Raw genomic sequence first — 23254 nt, 5'->3', positions numbered from 1 at the left:
CCACGAGGGACCTCTGGCCTCTGCACGATCCCAGGATTCTAGCGCGTGGACCACCTTCTGTCTTTGCCTATCTTTGAGGGGCTGGATTCGAGGCTCAGTCCAGCTCCCCTCCTGGATTCGGAGCATTCCCAGCTAGCCCACTCATCCCACACTCGCAGAACAGACAGAAAACGGAGCCCCAACTGTGGCTTTTTGGACAGTGTGGAGAAAGCAGATAAAAAATTAATTTACCTATGTTTATTGTTAAGAACATATACCACAAGCAGCCCTTGCTGGAAATGCCCTAACTTCAGTTCGACTAATACAGAAGCATATGATGTCTTCAGTTTCCCTTTATATCAACCTAACCAACGGCTGTCGGCACTTCTCCTATAGTGGTTAACAGATAATGATTTATTTCGTCTTAAAAAAACACAACAACAACTTTAGGGGCACCTGGGTGGCACAGCGGTTAAGCGTCTGCCTTCGGCTCAGGGCGTGATCCCGGCGTTATGGGATCGAGCCCCACATCAGGCTCTTCCTCTATGAGCCTGCTTCTTCCTCTCCCACTCCCCCTGCTTGTGTTCCCTATCTCTCTGGCTGTCTCTCTCTCTGTTGAATAAATAAATACAATCTTAAAAAAAAAAAACACAACAACAACTTTAAAAACAACAGAGGATGAATGTTCTATCATGAGTCCTTATTACCTATGAAACTAGAAATAATTTTCTATTTTAATAAAAGGGTAAAAATATGTCTCTCCAAGGTAAAGAAAAACCAATGTGTAAAATAACCGGGGTACTCAGAAACACAACCAAATTCCCTTTTTATCTCAGTAACTAACTTATCCTACAACAGAAAGTGAGGCTTAGTTGGGTAGAATTCATATTACAATTAGCTTTCTTTTCCGTATTAAAAAGGGGAGTTTGAAGTAAGGTTCTTTTTTTTAAGTAGTTTCAAAGAACTTGGAAAAAAAAAAAACAAAAAACGCCAAGACGGCTCTACTCCAAAGCCAGAACACATTTTGTATGGGCTGCAGATACTTTAATATTTGAGAAGCCTTTTCAACATTCTCCAACTGCAACCAAAGCTAAAGCAATAGTAAGAGAACAAAATAAATGAGTAAGCAAATAGAACCCAGTATCTATACAATTATCCACAGATCAAACAATTAGGAACAATAAAACAGAACAGCATTTCAGCTAATACAAGTTCAAAATAATGGGACAACCATTCACCAACCTAACAATAACAATTCTGGCTAATTTTACTGTTAACATATTGGGGATAATTGCCTTATCAGTCAAAAGACTTCAAATCAATCAATTCTGTACAAGTTGATTAATTTCAGGCACTGAAAACTGAGCATGAAAGCTTTTTGATTTGCTCTCATCTTTCTTTCCCCACATAAACAAGCATAATGCCTAGTTTTTGAGTCCTCGAAAGAGCAGGAAAATGCAATAATGTCGATGTGGAAAGGATACCGCTGGGGCTTTGTGTGCCCTCTTCTGACAACAGACCCCTTTCATTTTGGAGAACTGCCCCTCCCCCAGTCCAACCCTAATCCCAGCCCTAACCATCACTGCCCATCACGGCCCCTGCTCCCACAGGCTGGCTCCCACCGCACTGGACCAACCACCGTCCTCAGCCCCCTCACCTAGCGTTTGGTGCAGCAATGGGCTCACTGTCCAGGCCAGGCCATTAGACACTTTCCTGAAATTCTCCCTACTACAATCCTTTCAGGAGCAAAACAGAAAGAATTTAAGCCCAGAGCTCCTTGGGTCTAGCCTCAGAGAGAAGGCAGCCCAAGAGCACGGATCCATCATGTGAAGAGATGTACAGAGAAGCTTAAGGAAGAGTGGGGGGACTTCCAACACAGATCTAGGTCTCAAGTCCCGTTCTCCCAATGGCGACCCACACCTCTGCCCTTCCTACAGCGTGGATATAAAAACCAACACATTTTTCTTTAAGCTGAAGTGAGTTTGAGTTGGTGTCTGTTATTTGCACTCCAGGAGCCCTGACCTGTGCAGGTGGTAACTTCTTAGGTTTGGGAATTCTCAGGAATGGTGAACTTACTGGGTTGTCTTTCTAGTTCCTGTTCTCGGGGCATGGCCTCTGCAGCCCACAGGGGTGCCTTCTGGGGTCTTGTTTCTGCTCTGGAACCCACTCCTCTTCCTGAGCCTCACTGGTTCGAGGGTAGCACACAGGGCAATCAAGGTTTCACCTCTGGAAATTAAGGTTTTGATCTGAGAGAGAGAGGTTGTGGTGTTCTTTGAACAGTGGTGCTCCGGAGGGACAGGAAGACGTTCTGGTAGATACCCTCATTCTGGCTCTTTTAGAGGTTTAGTCGCTCAAGACTACCCATACCGAGTTCCATGAGCTGCCCCAATCCAAGACATTCTACCCTGTTTTTTCTTCCTTCTCCCTGCCTCACTGGCTGCAACTGGTTTCAGAACATGAAATTACACATACAAAAAATTGTTTCTGTAAATCGTTAGGACACTTCTCACAATGGGAAATGTGAGACTTCAATACAAGTCATCTTGAGCAATAATGAACTTTTTACCTTGAACAACAAGCCTAGAGGCAGTGTGGCCCCAGGCATGGGGTATCAGCAGCTCAAGGATGTCATCAGGGCCGCCATGTTTTATTTCCGTGTTCTGCATGATCAGTACTGACTTCTCTCAAAGGTCAATTCCCCTAGAGTCCCAGATGGCTGCTGCTCACAGTAGGGGCTACCTGGGTCACCCTTCACATCCAGCAGGAGATGGAGACACTTCTCCGTGCATGGGACAGCATAATCAGATTCGGAAATAATAACCTGGCTATGGTGTGAGAGCAGCTCTGAGACATTTTTAAGAGTCGAACTAATTCAGCTTGATGACTGCCTGGCTTAGGAGTGTGGGAAGGGAGGAGCTAGGGCAGGGCCCAACGTTCTTGCGGAGGCATCTTGGTGGATGGAGACGCCCTTCCCTGAGTGCAGCCAGGGCTGGTTTGGCAGGACAGTGACACCACGTGTGGCCCACTGCCTCCTCAGGCTTCATATCAGGCCTGCCCAGGAGTCAGCTGGGGCCTGTCCCCAAAGCCTTGACATCAGGGAGCAAACCCGTCACCTCTGACAAGGAGTGACTTCTTAAGGGGCGAGATAAGTAAACTTCTGTTCTCCCTGAACTGCTTCGGCCTTGTGGGCAGAGAACCATTTGCATAAAGCAGGCAGCCACCTGAATGACGGGTGAGCTGTGAGCGACGTCGCTGCGTGCGATTAGAGGAGTTCGTGCTATGGACGTGGTGGGTGTCTACACAGCATCTGCCTCCACCTACCTTCCCCCTTCCTGCTCGTTTGGTCCAGGCGCAGGCTCGTGGCCAGTTCTGTAGGATAATGAGTCTAACCGTGGCTCTCAACCCAGGTGGCACATTGAAATTTACTGAGGAGTTTTGAACAAATACCAATGCTTAGGGTGTGTGTGTGTGTGTGTGTGTGTGTGTGTGTGATTTCCACTCTTCAGCTCTTGTGACTAATGCTGCTGGCATGCACGTGGGTGTCCAAATACCCCCAGGGATGTTTGTAAAAAGCCTTCCATGGGATGTGAGCCAGCCGTCAGGGTTGAGAGCCAGTAGCGCACAGCAGTCCCGGCGGCTGCAGGGTCTGGGGGAGAGGTTCGCCACCTGGGTCGGCCTGATCCGGCTGCTCCGTGCTAATCACAGTACCCGTCGTATCACGTGATCAGCCGCTCGTCCATCTGTCACCATCAGCACCCAGAAGGGTGAGGGAGGTTCTGTTGACTTCCATATCTCAAGGATCGCGCTCCCAGCCTGGCGCCCGGCCGTCAAGCGCTGAGTGATTGCTCCAGGAAGAAGACTTCCGAGCCATTTGACCGGATCCTACTATTAAAACCAACTGCCCCCTTCTGCTACTAGAAATTATGTGCCATCGATCCCGGGGCCATGCCTCTGGCCCCGCTCGGGCCTGGGCCTGAGTCAGGGTCTCAGACCTTTATAAAATAAAATTGCACGTCTGGAAGGAGCCCCGGGGGGCGAAGGGGGCACAGGGTAGGGGTGGAAGTTGCTACAGCCTGGCTCCAGTTTTCTTCTGGGACACATGCTCCGAAAGGAGCGGCTGGGCCCCTTCCTTGCAGCTGAATGAGAGGCTTAAGTAATCCTCCCCACAAATATCTGCTTCCCTATCCCCATAACCCACTGGAAAAAGAAAAGCCAGACACGAAGCTGTGTTTTTGCTGAGGTGGGTTTTCTGTGCTCTCTACTCACGTCTGCAGCCCCACGTTCTCGTGTTTACACTGTTTTTCATGTTGACCTGAATTCTCACGGTTGGTTTTTTTATTACAGTCTATGGAAATTTAAAAAGTAGCCCCAGATAAAAGAAATGCCAAAACACCCGCGAGACTTCTGCCTGGTTCCATTTTTAAGTCTGCGGCCGTATTTGGAGAGAACCTCTTTCTAATGCGAAGCAGTACTGTGGCAAATGGAGAATGCTCTCCTCTCCGCTCCCCTGTGGGCTCAGAAGCCAGATGCGCCGTGTGACGGGACGGGGACAGCAAAGTCGCGTCTCGGAGGGAGAGAAGGAGCTGGGCTCCTGATTGCTCCTGTAGAATCTTCAAGATCTGGTCAGGCCGGGGGGAGGTGGGGCGAGACGAGCAGTGGCGGGGAAATTCGGGGGCAGAGCTGGTCTTTATTTGAAATGCGGGTTTTCAAAAAGATTTTATTTATTTATTTGACAGAGAGAGAGTGGCCGGCAGAGGGAGAGGGACAAGCAGGCTCCCCGCTGAGCAGGGAGTCCGACGCGGGGCTCGATCCCAGGACCCTGAGATCGCGACCTGAGCTGAAGGCAGACGCTTCACCCACTGAGCCGCCCAGGCGGCCCGGATGTTTGTGTATCAAGGAAAATTTTCGCATTCCTTTGGATTTAAGTACTATGTTAAAATCATCCACCTTGGTCGCGGAGCTGCGGGCGCGCCTTCCGTTTTGTGCCTTACTCCCCTCAGCCGGGGCCCAGCCCTGACTCCGGGGGTCTCGGCTCCTTGCTGCTCCTTGAGTTAGGGTGTGCGTTTTCCTGGGCGAAGCAGGATGTCTCCGAGTCTCGGGCAGCCACAAGCTTGTTTTCTCTGGGCTTCCTTCCTCCCAGGCCCCTGCCTCCGCTCACTTCGACAAGCTCTCTCGCTACCCGTGTTCACCTCTGCTGCTTCGGGCCTTCCAGCCCTCCCCGCCGCCCCCCTTGCCCCCGCCAACACCAGGCGCCGGGAGGAGAAACAAGAGGGCGGCCTTTCCCTCAGAGGCCTTTTGCTCACACAGGTTTTCAGCTTCATATGGGTAGTAACACGATTAGCAAGGGCCCATTCCTTTGGCGAGACGTCTTTCTTAGGCCAGTTTCGAAGACTGGTAGTGCCCTGTGGGAGACCACGGCCAGCCTTGTGCTCAGGAACTTCATGGCAGCTGGCGAATACGCCAGGAAATCGAGCTCTGAGGTAATGTTAACTGTGCTAACCGTAGCAGCCCTGGAAATTCTGAATACGGTAAAGGGGTAGCTGAACCTTGAAATGCAGGTGGGTCTCTCTGTGCCCACCACCACCTCCAGCCCACAGCGATACGGAAGGAAGCGAGCCCATGATTCTGGGCTCTTTGGACCCATCAGGACCCTTTCCCTGAAAGGGCAGTTGAGATCCTTAAAATCCAGGCCCGTCTCTGTGAGGGCCGACGTGGGGAACCCCATCCACGTGCTCGCCTCCTTGACCCTGGTTGTTTTCCTGCACTGCTCCTGCGTCATCGTTAAACCAACATGAACCTAAATGACCGAGTCTCTGTGGCCATTCTAGCCAATCTTCCAAGTCATGAAGGTCTAGCCCCGCTCAGCCTCCTTGATGTTATCTTAATGATTCATTATCATTATTGTGCAGGGAGCACAAACTAATAATTACTTACCTCGTTGGCTTGTTGGGAAATATAATGACACAGGCAAACAGCTTTAGAAGTAACACAGCGTGAAGAACAACACACTGCTACGCTGGCCACAGTGTTACTGGGACAGTCACCCGAAGCCCCGAGCGCAGGACTTACCAGCACCGTGTGCATGCCCGTGTACAGTCTGCTGAGACAAACCAACGTGGAAAACACCACAGCCATCAGCAGTCCCAACGCAAAGGGATACTGAGTGGGGAGAAGAGAAAACAAGGCGATGAGATCATGTTCACACGGTGTGATGCGGTGGGAGGAAAGGATTCCCACCCAATGACTGCTAGTCTCAACCTTAGTTTCCCTAGACCAGCAGTCTGATGATCTAAAACCACTTGAAACCTGGGGAAAAGAGCAAAGAGAAGGGGAAGACGCCTACGGCATGGTGCTGGGAGGGTTTCACACCATATAAACCTACAAATCAGACATCGTTAGAACTTGGATTTAGGCCTCATGACCACAGACATGGTGCAGACAGTTTTCATGAAGTCAATCGTTCTTTATTCCGACCTATCCTTAGCGTTACATGTATGAAGTGTCCAGTATGGAGCGAGGGGCGAGGCAGATGCACACCCGGAAGTGCAGCCAACGACTTCCTCAGCGAGCGTTGGGTGGTAAAGCTTGGCAACCACAGGCTTCCTCAGGAAGCCCAGGGGCTGTGGCCCCAGGCTAAGAATGGCCCCTTTATATACAGATGTGGAGGCAAAAATCCAGAGTCTACTGCTTCTCAACATTTGCTGGTGGGTAACGACGGCAGCCAGCGGAATCTGGCTACTGCTGAGTCCTGTAAGGAACACAGGCATATTCTCCTTATACAGGAAGACATAGAGACATAAGCCACGTGCTTCACACGCTAATGCCTGTGGTGTCCCACGGTGACAAGAATAAAGACGACAGAGAGCTATCTATACTACGTGAAGCCCTTTAGAGCCACCGCCTCCTCCCATCTTCACACAACCCTATGAAGTGGGTTCTATTATTAGCTCCATTCCACAGCTGAGGAAACCCTTAACCTTGACAATCACAAAGACACTTTCCCATCCGCCATCCCATTCGACCCTCACAGCAGCAGCTGGCCCCAGAGAGGCCAAACGACCTGCCTAAGGTCAGACAGCCCGCAAAGAGGCAGAACCAGAAGCCCCCTCTTCTGAATCCAAGCCCAGCACGTTCTTTCTGATGCAAGACGGGAGCAAAATCACACATGGTCGTAGGTCCTTTCTTAACAGTTATCATTAACCGGGCCTCGGATTTTAATTTAAGAAAAAGTGTTTAAAATGAGTTCATGCTTTCAGAAATTAGAGTTTGGGCATTAGCCTGAATACACAGTCATAGAATAAACCATATTTAGAACTGTTTACGGCAAATAACCCAAACAGCTAAATATATTGATCATTAAAAATTGAATAGGAAAGATGTCCATAACAACTCAGGCTGAAAACTGCTGCATCATATGAGCTGAAAAGAGTTTTTTGAGAAGGACCAGGAAGCCTTGAAATGAGTCTATAAACGGGGTTGTTTCTGTGTTCTTGCAGTCAGCTGCTACTTGGGGCTTTTTTCCTGCATGAGGCCTCTCTGGATGCTGAGAGCAGCCCGATGGGGGCCAGCCCTGGGCCCCCGTGTCCTTCTGGGGCAGATGCCCTGAGTATGACGTAGCTCAGAAGTCTGCATTAACTGAATTCGGATAGTACTGGAGATCTCAGACATTTCTGATCCTGGCCTGACTCGTAAGTTACAATAGAAGATTATACCTAGTTGGACATATTCCTTAGACCTGTCCCTTTCCCAGCCAGGAAACTGAGGTCTGACCCCCAGGTGACCAGGCAGAAGACCACAGAGGGAGAGCCAGGACCCAACACTAATCTGGTTCTTGTCCAGCTGCATCAGGCAGACTCCCCAGTTCTCAATAACCTGGAGCAAAGAATGTCCCCGTGTTTTGAGGGTGAAGGGACGAGGTGAAACAGTCCTGTCATTTATGTACAAGATGGCTAGATTTAATGAAATCTACATTGTCCAGAGAGTAAAAGGTGATATTTATTAAATGAAACTCAAACTTGGAGCAAAACTTCTCAGATGGGCAAAACAAAACTTTGCTGCAGTACTAGTCTAACTTTTAAAAGGTCTGACTGTAACTGGCATCTAAGCAGATATTAATTAGGTGAAATTCCTCTATTTGCAACATTTATCAATCTGCTGTCACTTAGAGAGTACTCTAGAAAACATGGAGCCATTATTTCTACTGGTTGAGCCCCAACTAGGGACAGAGGCATCCTTGGGAGCCAATGTGGGACACAGACTCTCTCCTGCCCTGGGCCCTGGGGAGTCCAGCAGGAGGATTTATCTGGGGGAATCATCTCATCCCTGGAGGATCATTTATGAGGACCATAAGCTCCTCCCGTTTGCTGCAAACAGAAGATGAGAGAACCGATCACGTGCTGTCTAGTCGGGCAGCTCAGGGTGACGACGCTCTGCTGGGGAGACTCCACACCCTGGTTCCCGGGACAGTCCATGTCGTCTCATTGTGGGGGTGTCATTACTGGGGGTGTTACCTTCTCAATAAGGCAAAGCCTCATTTGGACGCTAAGCTGTATGTCACCTTCTCTATGAAGAAATTGTCACTGATGGCTCAATACATTTTGATCCCCTGTAGTCTTCATTTCATAAATCTCAAAGTCCCTCAAAAAGGAAAATTCTGAAGCAAAACCTCTCTTTGCTGCCTCACTTCATGGATGAGGTTACATGGTGGGGGGGGGTTGTGGGGAGAGGAGCCAGGGGGCCTCACCTGGTACCTGTCCATAGTAGAGATGAGGAGGGTGAAGGATATGACAGTGGCTGCCATCGCGTGGGTAGACGGCATTCCATACTCATCAATCACCCTCTTCTCCAGCTTCACCACGGGAGGGGAGAGAGGACGTGGCCACTTCAGGATGTCCTTGGCCACCTGGCCAATATACATCACCAACTGCAAAACCAAAGGACTGAGGTGAGCCCAACCAAATAAGTAAAACCCCTCGATTGCATGAATTTATTTTGGGGTTCCCAGTCCGTTGGCTGAAATCACCGTCTTCTCTGACCCAGCTACCTGCTGGGAAAGTCTCGTAAGTTGCTATTTTAGTCAGTAAAAAGAGACACAGTCCTCCTGAATTCCAGGAGACCACTGGGCCACTAAGACAGGACATTAACACATAACTTTAAAAAAAAAAAAAAAAGGATTGATTTATTTTGAAGAGAGAGAAAAAGAGATCACAGGAGTGGTGGTGGGGAGGGCAGGGCAGAGGGAGAGAATCTTGAGCAGACTCGGAGCTGAGCGTGGAGCCCGAGGTGGAACTTGTTCCCATGACCCTAAGATCATGACCCCAGGCGAAACCAAGAGTCGATGCTTAACCCACTGCACCACCCAGGTGCCCCGACATTGACACATTTCTAAATTTTAGTGCTATACTTAACAAGCATTTCTATACTTCATATGCGTGCCAGGTAGTGTTCTAAGAGCTTTACAGGGGCGCCTGGGTGGCGCAGTCGTTAAGCGTCTGCCTTCGGCTCAGGGCGTGATCCCGGCGTTCTGGGATCGAGCCCCACATCAGGCTCCTCTGCTATGAGCCTGCTTCTTCCTCTCCCACTCCCCCTGCTTGTGTTCCCTCTCTCGCTGGCTGTCTCTATCTCTGTCAAATAAATAAATAAAATCTTTAAAAAAAAAAAAAAGAGCTTTACAAATATTCATCCACTGAATCCAGTAACAGCAGAGAATGCAGATGCATTTCACGGCAGAGTAACTGCTGTATATAATAAGTGGAGGACCAGATTCAAACCCGGGGAGTTTTGCTTCAAAATCTGTGGCTGACGCTACCAGGATAATACCTCAAAACCCAGGGCCGTTCTCAAATCAGACAGCCTTTGTGTTCAAGTTTTAACCAGAAAAGTGACTGTACTTCCAGAACTTCTGCTTTAAAAAGTTTTGAATGCCACCGTTACTCCTGATGCATGTAGGTAACATACTGGATAAAACTCAATTTCTTTCGGTCCTCAGGAGCATCAGGAATGAGTATTTTCAACCCTAAAATAAAGACAACTCAATCTACAGTTCTTTCAAATGATTTCTCATGATGGCATGAACAAAGAAACTGCCTCCCCTTCTTTTCCTTAAAGCGCAAGACAGAAATCAGAATTCGGCTTCCGTACCCTTCACAGATGAACAGGACTATTAAACCACAGACTCATTTGGTCAGGGAACGTCACAGGAGGATTTCAGGATCGGTTGTAAAGAGGGAAGCGCAGCCCATTCACTCCAGTCTGCACTGGCAGCTCCAAGTGCGGGCTGAGGGCGGCCAGCGCGCATGCGTTCTGGGCGCTGGTTTCAAAGGCAGAATCTCAGGCCCCAGCCTCCAGGACGGACGGAGTTAGAACCCGGTTGTCACGAGACTCCCAGGTGGTTCGTGTGCACACGAGAATCTGAGGAGCCCTGCTCGACACTGTGTGCTCGCACAGGTCCCTTTGTCATGGGCCTTAATCATAAACCTTCCTGTCATCGTCCTGTGACCCTATTGATTTTACTAGGCCTTTATTTAGCTCATGATGGATGGAGTTCCCTTGCTTTGGAACAACACCCACGGTGCAGGACTATTTCAAAATAACTTTCATTAGTCAGCCAGAGGGCTTTAGGACTTCCCCCTTCTGGTGCTTTCTTTTAACTCTAATTCGGAGCATTATTCCAGCATAGGCACATCCCCCAGAAGGCGCTGCTCCTGTGTCGCGCCCCACGGCCATTTTGCTCCGGGTTAAAAACCAGGAACCGCTGTCTGTGCACAGCAGGCCAAATCCACAGGCTTTAAACCCTCAGTGACAATCACGGATGCCATAGCTGTGATTTCTAATCGGACTTTGAAATTCAACCTCTTTACCATCCCCTTATTACCAGGAACTACTGTCCTGGAAACCAGCTCACTCTTTTATGTTTCCGCCTCCCTCCTGTGAACCTGTAAAAACCACATCAGACTGACAATTATGTGTGGAGTTGAAAAACTCACAGCTATCACTGACTACCAGGAATGTCTCACAGCTGCTTGAGATCGATTTCTCAACACTGTCCCTTCCCCACCGGCCGGCAAAAATAAAACACTGCAGGCGTAAGAACTGTAGTTTGCTCAAAAATCCTTAAAATCCTCGGACAGGAACCCTTAAAATCATCAGGAGAAGACAGCCAGGGAGGCCTTCAGACAAATTTTTAAATTGCCTTGAAGTGCACAAATCCCTCTGACTTCGTTTCTGTTTTGCCTTCCATGTTCGAGGGATGTTTTTTAAGAATTAGGACAATTGTTCATTTCCTTTCAACAATATTACCGCAGCATCGCATCGCATCTGATCAATAAATTTCAAGTAACAATTATGTAATGACAGTTCTCTTTAAACAGAAAACAGGGCTATATTTTTCAAGTCCTGGGAAAGGGGTACCACTCGTGGATTGGGGAGTCTCTGCCTTTGCATTCACTACAGCGAAGCGATGACGTACCGAGCCCTGGGGTTAGGTTCCAGTCCGTGAGTGGAGAAAACCGTCATATAAACAGAAGATCTCATCACAATGCAAATATGCTTTGAAAAAAATTATCCAGCGAGTTCTAGGGATATGTATATATGCAGAGACAGAATGAAGAAACCAGAACAAAAACAAAGAAAAAAGAAGTACATACTATATAATTCTGTTTTTATAAAATTCTTGAAAGTGGTTTAACTTTACAGCACAGAAAGCAGACCGAGGGTTGCCAGGAAAGGGGGAAAGCAATGACAAGTGGGCATGAGGATACTTTTAGGGGTGATGGATATCTATCTTAACAATTATGATGATTTCGGCGATATGTACATATACCAAAATATTCCAACTTGCACATTTTAAATATGTGTAAAGTTTGTGAACACCCTAAGAACCGTGGAATTGGACATTTCCATTGGGTGAATTGTATGGTGTGTGAATTATACCTCAATAAAGCTGTTAAGGACACGCAATTTACTGTATGTCAATCACATCTCAAAAAGTGGTTGTCTTCGCTTGGGTTGCCATAACAACCAAACACAGACTGGTTGGTGGCTTATAAACAATGGACATTTATTTCTTACATTGTGGAGGATGGAAAGTCCAAGATCAAGGCACCAGTAGATTTGGGGTCTGGTGGGGAACTGCTTCCTGGTTCACAGAGAGGGATCTTCTTGCTGGGTCCTCACGTGGCAGAAGGAGTGAGGGAGCTCTCTGAGGTCCCTTTTACAAGGACACTCGATCCTATTTGTGAGGGCTCCACCCTCATGACCAAAGCACCTCCCAAAAGCCTCACCTCCTAATACTATCCCATTGAGCACTAGGTTTCAACATGTTAGCATTTCAAAAGTCTTCTCAAGTATGAGGAGATGTATGGGGTGGGCCTGGCCATGAGACACCGTGTGGAAGGGCATCTGGATCTTCAGTCCACTTGGAAGTTCCGGGAAGAGGCGTAGCCAGACCTAATCTGTCCTCTGGAGTCCTGGGCAGAGTGGAGGCAAAGACATCAAGACTAGAGGGGAAGGAGACCAGGGAAGAAAATATTGCAAAATCCAGGTGAGAAATAAAGTGGGATCAAGGTCAGCAAAAGTGGGGCAGCAGCCAGATCACAAAAAAAATTTTTTTAAGCTGGAAAAATGCTGAATAGGTTTAGAAGTGTTGGAAGAATGACAAGTAGAAATTATTTAAATAAGAGAGGGAAAAAACCCACGGAAATCGGTGGGCTAGGAACCCAGAGGTGATCGTGTACATGGAAGTGTCTAAGTTCAGAAGAGCTAAGCCACTGGTCCTCACAGGGAACATATGGTTTCCCAGGAGACACTCCTGGTTAGCTCGATGCTGGGAGGCCCTACCGGCATGAAGGGGCCGGGGGGGGGGGGGGGGGGGGGGCGGGGGGGGGGGGAGGCCAGGGTTGCAGTGTGCCATTCACGCACAAGGTGGTGCAATTCTAGAACATGGTTTTTTGTCTCTAATGTGACTCTTGAGGGCTCCGCCAGACATTCTTGTAGGTGAACGCTTATCTGTAATCCTCTGAACTGAGAGCCTAAGTCTCTGTTACAAGTCAACACCAAATATTTTCTTGCAAGGTCTGAACAGGCACTGAAGTTTCTGAGAACATAAAAACCAAGTGAATGGAGGAAAGACAGCAGTTCGGTTTATTTGGAACTGTATCTAGAATTGCTCACGGGCTGGAGAAATTGGGTCACCAGTGGAAATGCTGCTTGCTGCAGCTAACGCCACATGCCTGTGTCCATGCCACTGTAGCTGACACACGGGGACACTGTTTATAGGCTCAAGGATCCTACTACCCTAAGTGGACAGGCCCTAGAATTTGCTTATTTTAAAAGTCACCTTCTTGTTACAAGGCAGATTTTTAGAAATTATGTAAGTAGGTCATATTTTCTATGAATCGCATTTAAAGAATGCAACGTGGGCACTACAATACATTTAGAATATAAAAGGAGGTGATACTATGCTGAGTTTAGGAAGGCAGACACAGAAGACCACATATTGCACAATTCCATTTATATGAAATAACCAGAATACGCAGGAAATAGAGTAGTGGTTGGCTCGGCCTTGGACGCCAGGTGTCGGCAGTCAAGGTGTTAGCAGGGCCACACTCCCAGAGGTTCTAGGGCAGAGTCCTTTCTTTGCCTCTTCCAGTTTCTGGGTGCCACAGGTCCTCCTGGGCTTGTGGCCACATCCCTCCAGTCTCTGCCCCTGTGGTCACATTGCCTCTTCCTCTTCCTTCTGTCTCCTGCTCTCCTGTCCCTCTCAACTCTTCCTTTTTCTTATAAGGGCACCTGCCATTGGATTGAAGGCCCACGCATATACCCAAGAAATCTCCTCATCTCAAGAGCCTTAACTGAATTACACCTGCCATTCTTCTTTTTCTAAAAAAGATAGTGTTCACAGGTCCCACATATCAGGATGTAGATGGATGTTTTTGAAGACTACCGTTTAATCCACCATATTCAGCACATAGTGTGGGAATGACCGGGCACTGTGCTGGTTGGAGGAGTACGATGAAGCACAAGATAGACAAGCTCTTTGTTCTCATGGAGCATAAATCGAAACATTAGCAGAAAGTATGCTTAGCTTCTTTGCATTTTATTTGCTTCAATAAAACAGCACTGTCCTGCTTTAAAAAAAAACAAAAAACAAAAAACAAAACTGTGCTGGGTCTGACAGAATCAAAAAGTCTAATATATTAAAAACATCACTGCAGATAGAAGCATCACATGTCATTAGGGAATTACGAAATAAACCAATGAGATATTGTTACACATCTATCAGAACGGCCAAAATCTTGAACACTGACAGCGCTAAATGCTGGTGAAGACGGGGAGCAACAGGAGTGCTCGTTCTTTGCTGGTAGGAATGCACAATGGTACAGCTACTTTGGAGGACAGATGGGTGGCTTCTGACAAAACCAAACATTCTCTTACCATAAGATTCAGCAATCATGTTCCTTGGTATTTAACCCAAATGAACTGAAAACATGGCCACACAAAGCCCCGTACATGAGTATTCGTAGCAGCTTTATTGCTAAGCGCCGAAACGTAGATGTGACTAAGATGTCCTCCCGTAGGTGAAAGGGTAAATAAACTGTGGTCCATCCAGACGAAGGAATATTATTTAGCGCTAAAGAAAATGAGTTTTCAAGCCATGAGAAGACATGGGAGAACCTTAAGTCCACACTACTGAGTGAAAGAAAAAAATCTGAAAAAGCGACATACTCTAGGATTCCATCTATATGATATTCTGGAAAAGGCTCAACTGTGGAGGAGTAAAAAGATCAGGGGTTCGCAGATCTTGGAGGGGAGGAAAGATGAATAGGTAGGGCACAGAGGATGTGCAGGGCAGTGAAACTACTCTATACGATCCTGTAATGATAGATACAGGTCATTACACATTTGTCCAAACCCATAGAATGTTCGGCACCAAGAGTGAATGTAAACGATGGACTTTGGGGCATCATCAGGCATCAGTGTAAGCAAATCGACTGTAACAAACGTACTGCTCTGATGCGGGAGGCTGTGCGTGGCTGAGGGCAAAGAGTATATGGGAACTCCATACTTTTCATTCCATTTTGCTATGAGCCTAAAACTGCTCTAAAAATTCAAGTCTGTTAAAAAGTGTATGATGGCAGGGGCGCCTGGGTGGCTCCGTCGGGTGGCCGACTCTTGATTTTGGCTCAGGTCATGATCTCAAATACCTGGGATGGAGCCCCACGGGGCTCCCCAGTCAGTGGGGAGTCTGCTCAAGGATTCTCTTTCTCTCTCTGCCTCTCTCCCTGCCCCTCCCCCCAATCGAATGCTAAAATAAATCAATCTTTAAAAAAAGAAAAAAGAGTACTAAGTAGGCAGAAGAGAACTATTTCGCCATTTAGTTCGCAGTTCAAGAGTATAATGATTAACTTGACATGGCTTGCCCTAAATGGAAGGCTTTACTCTGTATTGTTGAAGGGCCCTCCTACCTAAAGGGACCAAATTAAGTTTCATCATCCATCACGTTCCTTTGGGCTGAGGCCCCAAAGGCCTATATATAAAGGAAAAATCCCTGAGAGGTGGCAAGGCAGGAAGCAATTATAGATCATTAACGCCTTAGCAAGCTGTCTGGGTCCCCTGCACGGTGCTGGGGCCCTGTGGCATTTGGTGATGAGGAATTAGTCTCTCTCTCTTTTTTTTTTACTTCTGCCCTGATTACAAGATAAAGGAAATGTATGGGGGGGGGGGGGTTGTGTTCAGCTCTCTGGATAGTCTACTGTTGATCCCAAGCAGACAAAAGGCTTTTTCTAGGAAACCAATTCTGTCAACCCAAAACATGTCTTACTGTCATGGAAGGACTTTCAACTTGGGGTCTGTTCTTAGTATCTGGGCTCACCTGGGGCAGGCAGAGAAAACAGTTCTCTTCGTGTGGTTGCCCTTTCTAGTTATTACCATCCCACTGACAACTTCACTGTGTCTAACACTTCTCAGATTAACAAGACTTTACTCCTCACACTAGTATAAATAAAACCTAGAGAGTTTTGAAAATAGAGGATCCTTGCAAGAACATTATTACTAGTAAGGCAGTTACTCATTCTTTTTATACGAGATTTGTACCAGCTATCCCCCATTTGTCCTCCCCCCACAGCATTCCCATCCCCATGGTGTAAAGTCTCCATTGTTACAATAAAAGCTAAACCCTCTGTATGATATAGGGACGTAATTTGAAATGATGTCCCCCCACCATCCTTCATCCACACACACAATCTGATAAACTTTAACATCTTTCTTCCAGCTATACACATAGCTCCCTCTGCCATGGGGGAATCACAGTAACAAAAATGGGTCCCTCAAGTCTCATGGGGTGGAAACATTGTGAATCACTGGGATTTACAGCCTACCCATGGATTTATTTTTAAGAAGTCAGGCATTTAGTTATATCATTCTTTAACTGCTGGAGACCAGAGAACACTAACGTGTAATCCAAAGACCACAGCTTCTCTGCCCGTGCATACCGATGTTGTTCTCAGTCCAACCAAATTAAGCTCATTCCTCTGTTTCTCAGGTTACTGATCTGAAGATTTGGATAAAGTAAGAACCAGACACCCAATCATTCCTCTTCTAGGTACATACCCACGAGAACTGGAAACCTATGTCCTCACAGAAACTTGCCCACGAATGGTCTTAGCATCATCCTTCACAATAGCCACGAAGTTTAAACAAAGAACCCAACATCCATCAACTGATGAATGGAGAAACAGAATGGGTTATATCCTCACAATGAAATGTTTTCATAAAAAGCAATGAATTACAGACACAGACTACAACAGGAATGAACCTTGAAAACAGTATGCTAAGTGAAAGCAGCCAGATGAGAAAAGGGCAAATATTGTTATCATTCCACATATAGAAAATGTTCAGCATTGGGGCACCTGGGTGGCTCAGTCATTAAGCATCTGCCTTCGGCTCAGGGCGTGATCCCGGCGTTCTGGGATCGAGCCCCACATCAGGCTCCTCTGCTATGAGCCTGCTTCTTCCTCTCCCACTCCCCCTGCTTGTGTTCCCTCTATCGCTGGCTGTCTCTATCTCTGTCAAATAAATAAATAAAATCTTAAAAAAAAAAAAAAAAAGAAAGAAAGAAAGAAAGAAAAAATGTTCAGCATAGGCCAATCCATAGAGACCAAAAGTAGATCAGTGGTTGTCTGGGACTAGAGGGAGGGGAATGGGGATAGGAGGCTTCTTCTGGGGGAGATGAAACTGTTCTGAAGGTAGATCGGGGTAAGGGTTGCACAACTTCACGAATACACTAAAAACCATCGAATTACATTCCTTAAGGAGGTGAGCATCATGGTATGTGAATTTCATCACAATTTGAAGAGAGAGAGAAACTAGACATCAAAATGGGTCCTGGAAACACCTCTTCTTTCTGTCCTTGAAGTCCTTTGCTGCAAAGTGTTATGGACAAGGCCTTCCAGTATTGATTCCAGAGACGCCGCTAGGGTGATTACTAATATTCTTTGCTTCAGGAGCCCCGCCCAGCGCTGCTGCAACCTGGTTCTGCAGGGCACCCGGGGTGACCACCCGTGCCACAGAGAAAGCTGCTCAAAATCCACCTACTCCAAACCAGGGGTAGGGGACTCATTTTAAAGCAATTTTTCCCTGCGGAGACTTTACGGATCAACACTTTTACAAGAGACTGGCCACACTGGGCTGTGTTCTTGTTGGGGGGGGGGGGTGTGTGCTCTGGAGCAGCTTGTTTGGCATCAGGGAGTGAATTAAAAGCAGCTCTTTGTTATGGTTATTTCAGAACATTCTAGAAGCCAGTGCCTACCAGCCAGTGTGAGAAGCTGTTTTCAGTTGGTGAATGTCTTCTCATACTTGTGGCACGACTTTATTTACTTTCTAAAATTCTGAGCCCGTTTCCAGTGTGTGCTGTGTGTGGTGTGTGTGTGTGTGTGTGTGTGTGTGTGTGCACGCTCGGGGAGTGGGGGGGGGATGGTGGTGAGTCACTGAGAGAAGCAACTGTAATTTCAAACTAATAAGATTTCATTCCATGCCTGAAGCACCAAAACAAAGAAATTACAGAGCAAACACCATAAATCACAGAAGGCGGACAGAAAACTGGTCTTTACATAGTCAAGGTCCCGTGGAAATGAAGATACAATAGCTAAGGCACAAATGACAGGTGAGAAAAATAAAATAATTAAGTTACAACATTTGCTGTTTCTTTCTAATGCTCCATTTTTTCAGGCTCAGATCTGCTTCTGAACTTTTTGAAGACATACTAAAGGTACAAAGATTACTAATGAAATCATAGACATATGAACACCTTTAGGAAAATTACTTACAACCAATTGAGCCTCCTTTCAATTATTGAGGAGTTGGGTTCAATAATAACCTAATATCAGTGCAGTGATTTTTTTTCTTAGAGTATGTTTTCATAGACCTTGTTTATTTTAATGTCCATATCATTCCTATTTTACAGATGAGAAAACTGAGAAGGTGAATGTCTCACTAAAGATAACACAATCAGAGTAGTGGAGCTAGACTTGAATTTTGTTTTCTGATTCCAAATCCTATGGTCTTTTCACCATATTCTACCATCTAGCATCTGACAATTAATATATTCAAACAGGTAGCTTTCCTCAAGGAGCCCAAATGCTATGATCTTAACCCATTACATGCATATAGCACTCAGTAGAGGTCATTGACTGCCCTTGGGACTAAGAGATTAAGATGTCACCGTTGATGAGAAAATTTCCAAATTCTTATCTGTACCATTCCACCAGTGATCTGTCCAGCAGAAGGCTGGGACCACAGTACCCTTTACTCACTACAGGATAGATGTCACATCCAAAATGGCGCCCACTGAGGGAATGGGTGTCTTCAGTCCTAATAATTATAGAGCACATACAAAAGCTAAAATCATGCATAAGCCCACCCTCCTTCAACCAATCAACCAATCACAAAAACCTCTAAATATCCATGACAGGCCACTGGTTAAATAAATTACGCAACAGTTCAAAAAGCCTTGTGAAATATATGGTTAAATGAAAAAAAGCCAGAGTATACCTTGATCCCATTTGTATTTCAAAAAAATGTATTTACATATAAATGCATGTAGGTGCGTGGGAAATTGTGGATGGCAGAATCACTGGTGGTGGAGAACTGAGGTCTGGGCTGGATACCTTGTGTACTATTTGAGTTTTTCACACAAACAAAAATTCACTTCAGATAACAATGTAACAGCCATTGCAAAGAAAATTCCTTCTTATGAGACTCCTCCCTCACGTTTTTAAGTATTTCCATTGTCAGTCCTGGTGACCACAGAAAAATAAACTGCAAAATAACACTGAAAGATCAAAACCTCTATTTTTATAGACCCTTGAGAGCAAAGATGCAGATGTTAGTCACTCACCATGTTCAAATTTCTCATCTGATTAAAACCACAAACTATTTGCACTCTCCACGCATGCGTTAAAAATCTGTGTGCGTAACCCAGCCAGCCAGCCTAGGCTACAGCCAAAAAAAAAAAAAAAAAAAAAAAAAAAAATCTCAGAATTTAAGCTGGAAGGAAACTCCACCTTCGATCTTGGCTGACTGACGACTAACCTAAGCCTCTTTCTGCTCTTGCCTGCATCAGAAACAGTAAAACCTGCAACAGGACTTTCCCACAGCTTAGAAACCCAACAAATTCAGGAAAATCACCCCAAGCAATTTGAACCAAGAGCCTAAGTGAATTCTTCGCCAATCAGCTTCCCAATTAGCCAAGAATAGCCCCTGGTCTCTATGGGGCAAGGACAGCCTAAATGACTAACGTTTTTAGTGTTTTCAAGATTGAGTAGGCATAGTTTTGTTTTTTTTTTTAAGATTTTATTTATTTATTCGACAGAGATAGAGGCAGCCAGCGAGAGAGGGAACACAAGCAGGGGGAGTGGGAGAGGAAGAAGCAGGCTCATAGCGGAGGAGCTTGATGTGGGGCTCGATCCCATAACGCCGGGATCACGCCCTGAGCCGAAGGCAGACGCTCAACCGCTGTGCCACCCAGGTGCTCCAAGAGTAGGCATAGTTTTAACTGGAATGTGTCTGGACCTCTGGTGGGACACTTTCTGTGGCCCTTCCTACCCTACTGGGCTTGGGGTTCCCTCCAGGCCCAGCTCTCATCAGCCTTTTTCAAACTACAGTCAGTCAACAAACCACCTTCTAGATTCTGCTACATCCATGGATGACTCACGTTATTAAATAATACTGGTCTTCAGATTGGCTTACTCCTTCCTAGCAAAACATTTGTGAAATCATGACCTGATATCTGGTTATATTTTACAACCGAAGTAGAACCCAGATGTACCTATCTAAAAAGTAAAAACTCACCTCACGTCCTAGGCACTCTGGGAATCACGGTTACATAATTACGCAGTTACTGATCTCCACTCATTTTCATATGATTACCTCTAAGGTAGGCTGTGCTTTTTTTTTTTTTTTAAGATTTTATTTATTTGAGAGAGAGACAGAGAGAGGATCTGTGTGAGCAGTGGGAGGAGCAGAGGGAGAGGGACAAGCAGACTCCCTGCTGAATGTGGAGCCAGACGCAGGGGCTCGATCCCATGACCCTGAGATCATGACCTGAGCCAAAGTCAAGATGGGACGCTGAACCGACTGAGCCACCCTGGCACGCTGGCTATGCTGGTTTTATCCCCTGACCCCTGCAACGAGCTGAGGTCCTGAATGCGTGCACGCATACAAGCAAGCCGGCAGTAAATATGCAGGTATCCCTCACTCTCCAAATTCTTGTTCCCTGAATTCTGAAGCCAAAGAGATTTAGGTAAACATGTGGATAAACTTCTTGCTATCAAACCTCATGTCACTTGCTATCTGGAACTCAGGAACCAAAAAGATTTGAACTCATAAGCCCTTACTACTCAACCTTGCTACCTGGACTTGGTCTAAAATGTATTACTTCTTTTATCATGTTTAAAACTCATGCAAGGGGTGCCTGGGTGGCACAGCGGTTAAGTGCCTGCCTTTGGCTCAGGGGGTGATCCCGGCGTTCTGGGATCGAGCCCCACATCAGGCTCCTCCGCTATGAGCCTGCTTCTTCCTCTCCCACTCCCCCTGCTTGTGTTCCCTCTCTCACTGGCTGTCTCTGTCTCTGTCGAATAAATAAATAAAATCTTACAAAAATAAATAAAACTCATGCAATTCTCAGTTCCTCCCCACTCAATAGAAGCCTCACCTTTTTTTTTTTTTTTTAAGATTTATTTATCTATTTTAGAGAGGGAGAGAGGGAGAGACTGAGCATGAGCCAGAGTAGGAGCGGAAGGAAAGGGAGAGAAATCCTCAAGCAGACCCCCACCCCCACCCCCACCCCGAGCATGGACCCTGATGCCCGGCTCGATCCCAGGAGCCTGAGACCCAGACCCAAGCCAAATCAAAAGTCAGCCACTCAGTGTACTGAGCCACCTTGTTATGCAGTGCTGGCCACATCCTCGTCATGATGGTCAAAGTTGGATTAAGGGGATTTGTCTGTAGGTGCCCTGTCACCAGCCTGCTTCCAAAGTGGCCATTGTGGCCATTAGTGATTCCTTTTCTTGACCTTGATAATATGGACTACATGTTAATAACTGATTCTACCCTTACAAGTTCAAGGAACCATCAAGGCTGAGAGTGGAAAGCTGACGGTCAACAAGAATTCCATCCCCATTTTCCAGAAGCAAGATCCCACCCGCATCAAATGGTGTGATGTGCTGAATACCTCATAGAGCCCACTGCTATCTTCACCATCTTACACAGGATGGTGCTCACTTGAAAGGTAAAGACAAAGGGTTATCATCCTGAACCCCTGTGCTGATGTCACAGTGCTCAGAAAGGGAGACAACTGTGACAATGACGACTGTTTCAAGATTGTCAGCAATGCCATCTACAGACCGAGTGCTTGGCCCTCCTGGCCAAGGTTATCCATGATGACCTTGGCAATGTGGAGGAACCTAAGACCATGGTCCGTGCCATCACTGCTCGTGGGTGATCTCGGTAAGGGATCATAATGGCCCCTCTGGCATGCTGTGGTATAATGTCCACGATCATTATTCCCGAACCTCTAGTCCTGCCAAGGTTGTGTGCAAGGTCATCCCCAAGCTGAATGGGAAGCTCACTGGCTTGGCCTCTGTAGTGGTACCATTTCTAGTATTAGCTTCCAGAATGAGCTCTCATTTCTCCCCAGAGCTCTTGTGTTTATCAACAGCAAGCTAGAGCTTGTCAGCATGGCGCATTAATAAGCTGCTGCGGGCTTTACCTAAATCCCCACTCGCTTCTGTACACACCAGCTTGGGAGCCACTTAGATGTTACAGATCAACACTGCTAACAGCAGCCTATCTATGGTGCATATCATAAAGCAAATATGGGATATACTCTGGCGAAAAGTCAGGAAGGCGCTGTTCCTTCAAAGGACCCTAGCAAGTCACTCTCTTATTTTTCTCCAAAGATATAATCCGAAGGGGAGACTAGTAGGTTAAATTTAAATGATCAGTTTTCGATCTATTAATTTTCCCGAGACATTTTCATGTACATACCCTAATTCCTGGTGATTTTTTAAAACTTAATTGAGCAAATCTCCCACTTCACCTCGGCCAGTTTCTCTGCTTTGTTCGTCTTACAAATGTTCCCACAATTCAACAGTCGTGTTCTACAAGTGGGCCTAGCAAATGGGAGAACTTATGAGAGTGACACAAGGAACGTCTGCCCAGACCCTTCTTCAAGCTCAGGCCATGCCGGGGCACCCAGGGAACTTGTGCTCCACCATAAAGCATCGGTCTTAAAAATTGTTGGTCATAAAAACAAATGTTCTTACATGTCCCCTTTCAACTCCACCCAAACCCAAACATTTAATAAAACAAAAACAGCTGCGTAGACGAAAGCATTGGCGTTTCTGTAATGTGTATCAGAATTTTCTGAAGAAAAAAAAAATCAATTAGAAAAACCATAGATACTATTTAAATGGGATTCAGGCTCAGTAGATCTTGAAATATCTCCAGCCTCAGAGAGAGTCTAGTGACAAGAGAAAATGTCTATGTTCTATGGCACTGTCTGTGGAGGAGGAAGTCTCTGGACATGGTGAGGTTGGGGTGGCCATGATGCTGACTTGACAGACCCCGAGCCTGATTTTAGGCTAAAGGTCTGATACTACACCCCTAGTTTTTCAGGCCATCACTGGCTCTCCTCACACATTTAGTCAGAGTTGGGTCATTTCAAGTTGGCTTCCTGTAAAGGGAGGCTCTTGGGCGTGAAGAACATTTGGAGCTAGAG

General features: G+C 46.4%; 1 protein-coding gene across 1 annotated transcript in view; it reads right to left on the bottom strand.

The window, feature by feature from the left end:
- The window catches only part of SGPP2 (sphingosine-1-phosphate phosphatase 2), a 111410-nt gene that overhangs the window by 22604 nt on the left and 65552 nt on the right, over window positions 1-23254 (bottom strand). Inside the window, exons 3-4 of the mRNA XM_026491835.4 lie at window positions 8723-8902; window positions 6049-6138 (exon numbers count right to left, since the gene is read on the bottom strand). Coding sequence (XP_026347620.3) covers window positions 6049-6138; window positions 8723-8902 — 270 coding nt within the window. The remainder of the gene's footprint in view (window positions 1-6048; window positions 6139-8722; window positions 8903-23254) is intronic.

The sequence above is a fragment of the Ursus arctos genome, unplaced genomic scaffold (genome assembly GCF_023065955.2).
Source record: "Ursus arctos isolate Adak ecotype North America unplaced genomic scaffold, UrsArc2.0 scaffold_1, whole genome shotgun sequence".
NCBI classification, from domain to species: Eukaryota; Metazoa; Chordata; class Mammalia; order Carnivora; family Ursidae; genus Ursus; species Ursus arctos.
This window is presented reverse-complemented; position numbering and strand designations above follow the sequence as displayed.